Source organism: Centropristis striata, chromosome 15 (assembly GCF_030273125.1).
Source record: "Centropristis striata isolate RG_2023a ecotype Rhode Island chromosome 15, C.striata_1.0, whole genome shotgun sequence".
Classification (NCBI taxonomy): domain Eukaryota; kingdom Metazoa; phylum Chordata; class Actinopteri; order Perciformes; family Serranidae; genus Centropristis; species Centropristis striata.
Window position 1 is genome coordinate 33914260 of NC_081531.1, and position 13055 is coordinate 33927314.

General features: G+C 36.6%; 1 protein-coding gene across 1 annotated transcript in view; it reads left to right on the plus strand.

The window, feature by feature from the left end:
* The first annotated feature begins 1736 nt into the window (after window positions 1-1736).
* The window catches only part of gnb2 (guanine nucleotide binding protein (G protein), beta polypeptide 2), an 18373-nt gene continuing 7054 nt past the window's right edge, over window positions 1737-13055 (plus strand). Inside the window, exons 1-6 of the mRNA XM_059351607.1 lie at window positions 1737-2463; window positions 4077-4145; window positions 4248-4286; window positions 4942-5048; window positions 7655-7718; window positions 10369-10531. Coding sequence (XP_059207590.1) covers window positions 4089-4145; window positions 4248-4286; window positions 4942-5048; window positions 7655-7718; window positions 10369-10531 — 430 coding nt within the window. The 5' untranslated portion in view covers window positions 1737-2463; window positions 4077-4088. The remainder of the gene's footprint in view (window positions 2464-4076; window positions 4146-4247; window positions 4287-4941; window positions 5049-7654; window positions 7719-10368; window positions 10532-13055) is intronic.

Below are 13055 nucleotides of genomic sequence, written 5' to 3' on the forward strand. Positions count from 1 at the left end.
TAAATGATCGCATTCTGTTTTATTTAGGTTTTAGGCAAAAAGCTGTTTCATCTCTTTTTTGTAGCTATTTTGTGTCTCTTTGTGGTTGTTTCGGTCTTTGTTTGTGTCTTTGTAGTCCTTTTGTCTCTTTGCAGCTCTTTTGGTCTTTTTGTAGTCTTTTTGTCTCTTTGTAGTCTTTTGGTCTTTTTGTAGTATTTTTGTCTCTTTCTAGACTTTTTGTCTCTTTGTAGTCTTTTGGTCTTTTTGTAGTATTTTTGTCTCTTTCTAGACTTTTTGTCTCTTTGCAGTCTTTTTGTCTCTTTGTAGTCTTTTTGTCTCTTTGTAGTCTTTTGGTCTTTTTGTCTCTTTGTAGTCTTTTTGTCTCTTTGTAGTCTTTTGGTCTTTTTGTCTCTTTGTAGTCTTTTTGTCTCTTTGTAGTCTTTTGGTCTTTTTGTAGTCTTTTTGTCTCTTTGTACCTAGTATTTCTGTCTCTTTGCAGCTGTTTTGCATCTCTTTGTGGTTGTTTTGGTCTCTTTGTAGTCTTTCTGTCTCTTTGCAGCTGTTTTTGTCTTTTTGTAGTCTTTTTGTCTCTTTGTAGTATTTCTGTCTATTTGCAGCTGTTTTGCATCTCTTTGTGGTTGTTTTGGTCTCTTTGTAGTCATTTTGTGTCTCTTTGTGGTTGTTTTGGTCTCTTCTTACTCATTTGAGTCTCTTCCTGGTGGATATGTGTGTCTTTGTTTGTGGGTGAAGGCCAGGGGGCCCCTGACCCCTTAAGCCCCCGGGCCTGTGTCAGATAAGCCCGTTCAGTAATCCATCCATACGTTTACCAGCTGCAACATTAAAGTGATGAGCCCATTAATGAACAAGTATTTGTAATCCAACAATATGACATACATTATTCTGGTTAAGGTTTTTTTTTACAGAAATGTATTTACTGTATATATATATATATATATATATATATATATATATATATATATATGCAATATAGAACTTGCAAGTCTGGCAGCATAAGTTGTCACACACTGATACTTCAAGTAAAAGTAAGTTAGTTATTATACAGCTATATGTTGAATACAGATATTTACTGAATATTATCCTTTTCTAAAGTGTTTGGAAACTCTTTAATGATTTCTTTAAAAAACAACATTATATTTAGACTTCTATTGTAAAAAAACAACAGAAAAATGCCTTATTTTTTCATTCAGCAATATGATGAGTATTGTTTTGTATTTGTATATAGAATTCACTGTAATTTAAGATTCAAGACCTTTAAGCAATTAAATAATACTATAAAAACAAATCAATAATGTCCCAATATATTAATTCACATATTTCAACTTTTATTTTATGGCTAACATTTGTAATACAAGTAATTTACTCTTTTTTTAATGGCATTTGCACTTAATGTAGAAAAAAACCTGTAAAATAATACAGTAAATGTCTGGATTTTTAAATTGTATTTTTACAGTGCAGGCTACACCCTTGACAACATGAAATGCGTTGAATAATCCTAATTTAAAACGTTTATTTTGCAGTGACCCCTCATTTAAACATCCTTTAAAAACAGATCAACTCATATATTTTCAGATAAAACTGATGTTAAAATAGTATGTGAAACCGGCAGTGTCTGATCAGAGGGGGGGTCATGGGATTTACTAGTATTTAAGAGATGGGTGTGGTTGGGGCATACTACATGCCCGGATTTGAGGATCCTTCTGCAAGCGCCCACCGCGTGATCTGCCCCTTTCTGAATGATGATATTCAGAAGAAAAAAAAAACAGGAACCGTGTGGATAACTGACCGAGAGGGCTCCGCTCTTTATACCAGGAGAAAATCTGCACAGTCGACCCACTGATGGGTTGATTTTTTTTTACAACCAGAAGCTTTGTTTTTTAAAAAAAAATGCCATTATTTCCTATATGAGGCAGATTTGAGTCAGTAATTCATTGCTGCTGGTTTGGAGGCGGTTGTCCTGATGAAGTGTCGGCAGAGGAGGGAGGAGGAAACCAGAGAGAGGAAGGAAACGAGGATAACGTCACGAAAAGCAGAATCGGAGTAAAACGGACTGAATAGTATTTAATGGACAGTGCTTGATGCGGGGACCGAGCTGAATTGTGTTTGTTTACGTCGCATTGGACAAAGATGTTTTTGTTAACTGGTCGGGCGTGAAAAAAATATCTCGAGGAGGAAACCAGCAGCAGCAGATTTCATCTTTTTTTTCAGGAGGCTCCGCTAAAAGCAGAGAAATGGAAATGTGTGTAGCCCTCCTCCGTTTGCCTGTTCGCTGAAGAAGGAATTTTTTTTTTTTAAACAGCCCTATAATCGTGACACACGGAGCTTGACTCATTTGTTTTTTTTAAATTAATGAGTGAAAAAGACATCTAGTTGAATAATCCACGGGATTTTTGTGTTTGGGGACTTTCATTTTTTCTTTTGCACGGCAGGATAAAAAAGCAGCAAAATCATCGGGAGAATTAACAGGTAGCCACCCATTATCAAACGCTGTGACAGCCGCTGTAGGCCGGCCTATGAGTGTAAGATGGCTGGGTGATGATGTGCCTATTCGTGGCGTCATTTCGACTAAATTAATTTCGCTACATCCGCATTTAAGGGGCTCAGCATCTGAAACAAGATGTGGTCAAGGCCTTCATCTGCCCAGATCAATATGTGATGTAGCCAGCATTCACGGGGCCTGCCTCCTCTATTCCAATACACCCTCTAAATGCTGCAGAAATAAAATGCATCCTTTTATATTTGGCTTTCTTTCTGTACTGCGGCTTTTATTTGCAGGCCTGCGTGTGTCAGCATGGGAGTGAGCAGTTTTCTCTGACATTAACATGGTTAATGGTTGTGCACACTCCTCCAGCTGCAGATGTAGCCATGCCATGTTAGTGTAGCTCCACATCAGATGTGCATCCAAAGGGGTGGGGCCACTCACACTTTGGCATCATGAATTTCTGTCTCCTCATGCTATAAAAATGTGCTCTCTAAAAAGGCTAAAGCAATGAGAATGTGGCTTTATTCTTGCATCAGCATCATGTAGGAGGTGGTCTGCTGCGGGGCCATGCATCAGTGCATCAGTGCAGGTGGAGTCTGTGTGATATGTGGCACGACTACAGCACAAATCGGCTCCAGTCGATGCAAAAAAACATGCATCCGAGCACCTGGCTGGACCCATCCAGTCCTGATCTCTGATGCATCACCCCCACCCCCCCACCCCCCTCCTCCACTCCCTCAGCTTTTCTCCTCCTCATTGGCTAAATGAGCAGCTGTGCCAGGAGACTGAGACCCATGATGCACCCCTTTTGGCTTCCATTAGTGCCGTGTGATCCATCTGGTCGCAGGTCCCTCCAGGGAACAGTGACCTACTGTAGCTAATTGCTCTTCCTTTGCAGTATGCACTGTATGCATGTTTGCTGTGGATTTGAATTGCACCACAAATGCAAATAGAGGCTCCCTGTTTGGGAAGCTGTTTGAATGTGTAACTGTGCTCTTATCAGGAACAGGAAACGCTGCTTCCTACTGAAAGCATGATGTGATGTACAGTGTGTGTGTGTGTGTGTGTGTGTGTGTGTGACCCCAGTTGGCCCACAGCTAAAATGATACACCGCAGCGCCTCTTATGACATAAATATGACAGCATTAGCACAAGTTCTGACTTGATACACAACCTGTAAGTGCATGGCCTCGTGCAACAAAGTTCCCCCAGCTTTTTCAGGGAGTGTTCGCTGAGTATCTGCTGCCTGGTGGCGATGCTGGCTGCTCGATAGCAGCTTAGTCATTACAGATTATTCTCCTCAGTTAAACCAGGCATAAACAGATTACAAGGTTTTTTCTCACTGTGTGGGTTCAGTAAACCGTAGAGATTAAAATGTGTGCTTTTTATTTTATTATTTCTTCGGCATATCAGGGACGAACTGTATTTTAAGTGAATTATTTTACCTAATTGATTAATTTTTTTTTTGATGAAAGTGGACTTCAGGATTACTAATCCCAAAAGGGCCTCGCTCATAAACATCAGCAGTCATTTTTTATTAATTATGAGATTATATTTTATGCAAATCTGATATTAAAAGTTTTACATAAAACCAACAGGACAAATCCAAAATGAGTGAGCTGGAGCAGCTTCGTCAGGAGGCCGAGCAGCTTAGGAACCAGATACGAGTAAGTCAGATGTTTTTATAGTTCAGTTTTCATCTTTAGGGTGATAATGCTTATATATTTACATGTTGTGTAATGATTTTTTTTTAATTCGATGTCCATCAGGATGCCAGGAAAGCATGTGGAGATTCAACCCTGACACAGGTAAGTGCCACTGAATGTCCAAGGGGCTTGATTTAAGTGTTAACCGTAGGTTTGGTGACCATTAATGTTGAAATTACATAATAAAATGATTTGAATAGTTTTAAAGACATGGAAGTTTTAAGTTAGTATAGAAAAAGCTTATTTTTTTAATGCAGTTTGGACAACTGAATGATTGGTTATTGATGTTTTACACCCACATGGTCACCAGAAGTACAAACATGGTGCTTAACTTTAATATTATAATTTATAATGTACATTTTAACATCTAAATTTATTGCTATCATCAAATTTGGATGTAAATATTCGCTGTTCCTGTTCATATTTACATATTCAAGAAGCTTCACTTTGAATCAGGCAAAGAACTGTATTTGGTAGTTAGAGTCAGGTAATATTTCGAGAAAAAAGTTGCAAATTTACTAGATTAAAGTGGCAAACCTACAAGAAAAAAAGTCGCAGATTTAAGAGAGAAATGGGAAAAAAGCAACTTTTTTCTCCCAGATTCACCACTTTAAATCTCATAAATCTATGCATTTTTTTCTTGTAGATTTGCCACTTTAATCTAGTAAATTTGCTACTTTTTTCTCAAAATATTACCTGAAGTTACCAAATATAGTTATTTGCCTGATAAAGGGTTAACCTCTCCTCTTTAACCTAGATAACGGCTGGTCTGGATCCTGTGGGGCGGATCCAGATGCGGACGAGACGCACCCTCCGGGGTCACCTCGCCAAGATCTACGCCATGCACTGGGGCAGCGACTCAAAGTGAGTCTACGCTGTTCTCAACATTTTATCTGTTTGACCCTTGACTTTGCTAATTCTGTGCATCATCTAAATGTACCATTACAATTAAGCTCCATACATAGCAAGTTCACATGGGATAATACATTATGATATGGGACTTTTGAGACAATGTCGATACTGAATTTAGAGGGGGGAAATCGGTAGAAAACCAATATGGTTGCTGATATAGTCATTTATTGGAGCTGGAATGAAAATAGACCTTTTTTATGTTGATTGTGCTCCGATTTTTCACCACTCTGCAAAGGAACCCAGAAAACAACTTTCTCAAACATAAAACTTGGTTAACCCTTTGATGCACAACATATTGACGCCCCTTCTAATGCACAACATGGGTCAAAAATGACCCGCATTAATCTCCCATATTAAATGTTATTTAATGCTTGCTGTGCTCTATCTTTTGATATCAACTTATTTTATGATTGAATATTCCAAGTATACTTTAAATATCTTCTTTTTGATAACAACAGATGATTATTTCCATTTTGCCTCTCATACTTTATGAAGAAAAGAAGTTTTTGTATTATTACATAGCTAACTACTATGCTAAGTAGCTTGCTAAGCTAACTACTTAGCCAAGAAGTTAGCTAAGTATTTAGCTTAGCAAGCTACTTAGCTAAATACTTAGCCAAGAAGTTAGCTAAGTAGTTAGCTTAGAAAGCTACTTAGCTAAATACTTAGCCAAGAAGTTAGCTAAGTAGTTAGCTTAGCAAGCTACTTAGCTAAAAAATGGATATGGGTCATTTTTGACCCATGTTGTGCATTAGAAGGGTAGTGACACAAAAAGGGATTTTATTAAAAAATTAATAAAAGAAAACATAAAAATTAGGATGTATGATGATCAAAAACAAACTAATTGATGAAAACCTGGAATACTGAATGATGAAATTAATTTATTGCAAAGATATAGAACATAAAAACTCTATCGGGTCACTTTAGACCCATGTTGTGCATCAAAGGGTTAAATAATATTTAACATTGTTATACATTAAAGAAACAATGTATTACATTGTATTACACATAATCGAGGAAATAAGTAAATATCTAAATAAGCATCATTACTGTTCAGTGTCAGTCAACTGCTGACTATAAAAAAAAACAATAAAACAATTATTAACAGCATTTCTAAATCATGGCAAGCAACATTTTCTGCATTTTATATTGTGTAAAAAAAGTTTTCATAACGGCACATATTAGACAGCATGTACACCAATACCAATATGCCTTTAATAAGCCAATATCAGCCGATAATATCAGTCAACCGACAAGTCTGTCTGGCTCAAATTTGAATATGAAACAAACAAACATTCGAGAGGGACATGTATGCGTATTTGCATACATTAAAATAAAGGTGCAGCAAGAAAGGACTCACGAGATGTAGCATTCAGATAATGCAGTAAACATATCCAGTTCTACTGTATATGTGACAACTTAAGCCTCAAATATACTTTTTTTAACTACGCCTACATGAATATGACATCAGCCTTACGTTTCTTGCAGGTGGTTTGGAGCGTTGGTTGTGCACGTCCTCAGAAATTAACAATACGTGCTCGCAAGATGCAGCATGCATGTAACCGCTAGGAGCAGTGCAGGGTTGTATGTACTGGTGATCTGTGCATGGCAGAAAATCAGATTGTGGATGGATGTGAAGGCGTGTTTTGTCCATCAGACGCCTGAGCTGGCTAAATCATTTTATCACCTTTCGCCTTTTACACCGCCGTGATTTGAGAATTAGCATTGGAAATTCAGAATCCCTATTTCTGTGTTTTATTTGAGCCCTGCTTACGCGGTCTAATTTATGTGGTGCTCCCTCTAAATCAGTAGTTCTCAACCTTTTTGAGTCGAGACCCCCAATTTAACATGCATGTTGTCCGCGACCCCCGCTCACTGAACACAATCTCACACGCACAGTTCAGATCACCCTAAAAAAGAAACAAAATGACCAAAAAAAGTAAACAAAATGACCAAAAAGACACAAAATGACAAAAAAGACACAAAATGACTAAAAAAAGATACAAAATGATCAAAAAAAGAAACAAAATAACCCAAAGAAAGACACAAAATTACCAAAAAAAGACACAAAATTACCCAAAAAAGAAACAAAATGACCAAAAAAGACACAAATTGACCACAAAATGACCCAAAAAAGACACAAATTGACCTAAAAGACTAAAACACATGAACACTTTAACACAGTGGAGACAGAGCTGACTTCCAAAATGATTTGGCGACCCCCAGAAATCATCTCGAGACCCCAATTGGGGTCCCGACCCCAAGGTTGAGAACAGCTGCTCTAGAGGAATCCTCAGCCGGTTGTCTGCATGTATGCATGGTTCAAAAGGAATTGATGATAGGCTGAGTAAAACTTCTTCTTCTGCATTCTGAAATATGGTACCACCAACATTTTAAACATTTGGTGATCATTACTAGGAGACCATCAACGCTTCAGACTGTGATGTTGTTTCAAAATAAGAGTCGATTATTATTAATGTACGCAGAAAACGAACACTAAGCCTTCGTATCCATCGATAGCTAAAGTATGAAATAAAGTATAAACATTGTCTCCTCAGGCTTCTGGTTAGCGCCTCACAAGATGGAAAACTGATCATCTGGGACAGCTACACTACCAACAAGGTAAAGTCAGCAAAATAATTCCTCCCATCAGCCAGATTAATAGTCAGACTTGGCCTCTGTTCGAACTGGAAGTTAAAGTGAAGAAAAGTCTTTCTCTTGTAGGAGTGTGGCTGACTCACAGCAGGATCCTTTGCAACCAAAACTATGACTTATTCCAACATTTATTAGATTTTCAGTGTTATACTAACACATTTTTATGATCTCTTCAAAAGCTAAATGCCTGTTATAGCTCCCCAGATCAGTGGTGGAATGTAACTAAGTACATTTACTTAAAACCTACAACAATTTTACAATTGTTTTACAATTTTGAAGTATTTTCACTCTACTTGAGTATTTCCATTTTATGTAACTTTATATTACTACTCCACTACCTTTTAGAGACAAATATTGTTTAGTTGCTTTTCAGGTCAAGATTTAGCATAAAAAACATGACACATTTGAAGTGATTCAACATTTAAAAAAAAAATCAAACCTCATAACTGTATTTTAAGTAGTTAAAATATAGGATATATCTTTTGAGGTTTTTAAATCCTCCTTAAAAACACACTTTTTCTCCCTGGCTTTTAATCAAGTTTAAGTGGACATCTTGCAAAAACCAAAAATTTTATTTAATTTTTTAGTTTTTAATTTATTTTATTATATTTTAATTTATTTTATTCTATTGTTGCACTGTGTTTATGTATTTTAGTTTTTACCGTATTTCCTGCAACTGTGATATCTGTACAGCACTTTGGTCAACCCCGGTTGTTTTAAATGTGCTCTATAAATAAAGTTTGACTTGACTTTGACTAAAATGAGCCCTACCTTTACAAAATTAAAACTCTGCTTACATAAATGCATAAAGAATATTAATACAATTTAGGGGTGTGCCATATCGTATCGTTCATGATAATAATCGTTTTTTTTTTTTTTATGGTTAAAAAAAAATGCATATCATGATATTAGCAACGTTCCTATTTCTTGATGTAGTGGTTAAAGTTGTTTTAATCACTAAAAGCTACTTACTCCCTGTCACTAAACACATGCAGCTTTCAAAATAAGAGCCCAGTGTGTTAAGAGAATCCACCACAGAATTTACAAGAAGACTGTCAAAATAAGATGCCTTAAATAAAACATACGAGAACCTTTATTCTCCTTTACAAAATGTTATTAAAATTTGCCCCCCGGGACCCCTAAATGGTTATTTTTATTTTAAGAGTAATTTTTTTTGTATTTGGCAACTGTTGAGATTTGCACTTCAAACTACATTTTAGATTTTAATTATTTATACAGACAAAAAAAAATCATATTTTCTATATCTTTTTAAGTATTTCCTAATATCGTCAAGAATATCGTTATCGCAAAAATAGCCTGCAATATTGTGATATTATTTTAGGGCCATATCGCCCAGCCCTAATACAATTACATATTTGGAATATATAAAACAATCAGAGTTGGGCCATTCTGCATATTTTGTTCTTTTACTTTACTCGTTTTGAATTCAGGACTTTTACTTGTAGTGGAGTAATTTCATAGTGTGATTAGGGCTGGGCAATATGGCCCTAAAAGAATATCACGATATTTCAGGCTATTTTTGCGATAACGATATTCTTGACGATATTACGAAATACTTAAAAAGATATAGAGAATATGTTTTTTTTAGTCTGTATAAATAAATAAAAATCTAAAATGTAGTGTGAAGTGCAAATCTCAACAGTTGCCAAATAAATAAAAAAATGTATGAGAAAATAATAAAAATAACCATTTAGGGGTTCCGGGGGGCATATTTTAATGACATTTTGTAAAGGAGAATAAAGGTTCTTGTATGTTTTATTTAAGGCATCTTATTTTGACAGTCTTCTTGTAAGTTCTATCAACCTGGTCTCACAGAAATCTGTGAAATAGCCACGGATTTCGCTTAACTCAAAATCCGTGGAATAACCACGGAATCGCTCAAATTTCCGTGAAACTGACACAGATTTTGCTATAATGCAAGTTAAAGACAGTCATATCCCGTGGCTATTGGTTTGTTCCAAGTCACGTGACTTTCAAGGTCCCAGCGGTCAGAACAAAAAACATGGCGGACAGTTCTCTCATTTTTAGTGAAAAAATCAATATTTTGACTTAGTTTCTGCATAAAAATGGATTTTGATCACATTTCTAGCGAGAAATATATGTTTTATTTTCTAAATCTTCACTCAGTGAATGTACATAATCACTTTGTATGTTGGAATAGCCACGGGATATGACTATGTCATTAACTTGCATTGTAGCGAAATCCGTGTCAGTTTCACGGAAATTTGAGCGATTCCGTGGCTATTCCACGGATTTTGAGTTAAGCGAAATCCGTGGCTATTTCACGGATTTCTGTGAGATCATGTTGGTTCTATGGTGGATTCTGTTAACACCCTGTGCTCTTATTTTGAAAGCTGCATGTGTTTAGCGACAGAGAGTAGGTAGTTGTTTGTGATTAAAACAACTTTAATTGTTAGCTAATGTTAGCCTTAAGCCACTACATCAAGAAGTAGGAATGTTGCCAATATCATGATATGCATTTTTTTTTACCATGAAAAACATATACCGATATTATCGTGAACGATACGATATGGCACACCCCTAAGTGTGATATTATTCCTTTACTGAAGTAAAATACTTCTTCCACCACTCCCAGATTCACGCCATCCCCCTGCGCTCCTCCTGGGTGATGACTTGTGCGTACGCTCCCTCTGGGAACTACGTGGCCTGCGGAGGCCTGGATAACATCTGCTCCATCTACTGCTTGAAGACTCGCGAGGGCAACGTCAGGGTCAGCAGGGAGCTCCCTGGCCACACAGGTGAGAAAATATCACACTCTCTGTTTGCGTTTGACTCTCAGACTGATACGAGATGTTTTAAAGCGAGCGTGCAGTGCAGCAGTCCCCTGCAGCCTCGTGGGAAAGCTCTGCTCCCAAACCCCTAAACAATGAAGATTTCATTTACATGGTTAATTAATCGCAGGGCAGCGCTGTCTTAATGAGCTGAGACATCAACTCCTGGTTTGTCACACTGTAGCTGTAGTGTAATTTGCAAAATGGAGCTCAAGATGTCTCGATTGTGCGTTTACAGCAGAACACTTTATGAGCTGCAAGTTTGGTGTCGTCTTTTTTTTTTGCACGGGTTTTTACCTTTCAGGCTACACACAGAACGCCTTTCTTTACTGGTGGATGTTTGCTGCAGGCACAACTACTCCTCTGGATATTTTTGGGTTATGAAAATCAGTTAACCCTCTGAAACACAACAAGCTGTTCCAGGGAATTTTTGGCTCTTTTTTTTACATTTTACACGCTTTTCCAAGTGCTCTCAAGTGTCACGAATATTGGGAAAATAATTGTGGTCTCCACATGTTATACATAGTGAACTATTTACGTTTTTACAGCCTCTCCTGTCCTCTCCTCTCTGCTCTGTGTAAACAGATTTTCAGTGAATATTTGTCACGTGACTGTTCGTCTCAGCAGAATCAATCATGGCTTCACAGCCTCGATCGGTTAGTTTGTCTTGTGTTGTTGTGAGAGAGTTTTACTTCTGATTCACCAATGTCACACAATTACACAAACAAACTAACCAGTCAAGGCAACTCCAGTGTTCTGTGAGGTGAAATGACTGTTTTTGTCAATGGAGTCTGGTGACCAGATAAACAGGGCTGTCTGAGAGCATGATATCATAGTGAAAATATTCTAAATATAGTATACACTACTGGTCAAAAGTTTTAGAACACCTCAATTTTTCCAGTTTTTTATTGAAATTCAAGCAGTTCAAGTCAAATGAACAGCTTGAAAGGGTACAAAGGTAAGTGGTGAACTGCCAGAGGTAAATAAAAAAAAGTAAGGTTAACCAAAACTGAAAAATAATGTATGTTTCAGAATTATGCAAGTAGGCCTTTTTCAGGGAACAAGAAATGGGTTAACAACTTAACTCTATGGAGTCTTGGGCTATTTTGTCCATTTTTGAATTCTTTTCATGTCTTTGTAAGTCATTTTGTGTCTTTTTTTGGTCATTTTGTTTCTTTTTTGTCATTTTGTGTCTTTTTTTGGTCATTTTGTTTCTTTTTTTAGTCATTTTGTGTCTTTTGGTGTCTTTTTTCATCATTTTGTGTCTTTTTTTGGTCATTTTGTGTCATTTTTGAGTCCTTTAGTCCAACATAAAATGTGATTTTGAATCTTTTTTTTAACTTTCAAAACACTATCATGCTCAATAAAGCATTTTTAAATGTTGCAAATGTGCATTCATTTCAGAGTACACTGAGACATTAAACTGCATAATTTTCAATTAAATTCTGGAAAAATTGGTGTGTTCTAAAACTTTTGACCGGTAGTGTGTACTTCAACTGATATTGATCTTTTTAGGAGGCTAAAATACGTTTTGCTGCTGCGTCCGTCCGTCCACAGCAGCGGTTTGCGTTCGTGCCACTACTCCTGCCTGCTTCTGCAAACTGGGGGCGTGCCGATAAGTACCTCATACAACCCCACTTCAAAACATCGAAACTATCCCTTTTAATTTAAAGGACAGTACTCATTGTGGGAAGGATGCAAATGCAATGCAAAGTATCAGATGTCTATCAAGCTCTACACAATGGAAAGCTCAGTGCAGGAAATGTCATTCCCGTCAGCTCTCCTCCTCTACTCTCATGTTTTGTATATTCAGTGTACTGTTACAATAAACACAAAATAGGAATAATATTGTGTTACAGTAAATGTTAGTAGTTCCTCTTTTCTATTACCTGCTCTTACTAATATATTTTGGGACAATTTACCTTTGCACATCAGGCAGGCCTCCTCACTGTCCGCTTTTCAAAGGAATCTTAAAACCCATTTTTATTCACTGGCTTTTAACTCAACATGAGCCTTTGCTCTGTTTTATTTTTTGTTTTTATTTGTTCTTTGTGGTTTTTTAAAATTAAGATTAATTTTAAAATTGAGATTCATTTTAAAACCCACTTTTTTTTTACAGTTTTTTTTGTTTTGTTTTACCCAGCATGAGACTCGCTTTGTTTTAGTTGTTTTTGCTTGTTCTTTGTTTTTATTGTTTTTATTGTTGGTCTGTCCTGCCATGTACAGCACTTTGTATCAGCTAACGCTGTCTTAACCCATTAAAGCCTAAAGCGCCTGGAAAGAAATGCCTGGAAAACCTCTGGGCGATTTTCAAATGACCCCCTAAAACCTGAAGTTTTTCTGGAAATTCAACACCTACTAAATAATAGATTTTTCAGCCTCTGTAGCAGATAAAAATGAAATTCAAAAAGTATTTGAGAGCTTATATCCGTGGCTTTCATGCGAAGTTGAGTTTATATGTCCAAACCTTCAATAAAGTTTTTTTTAAAAA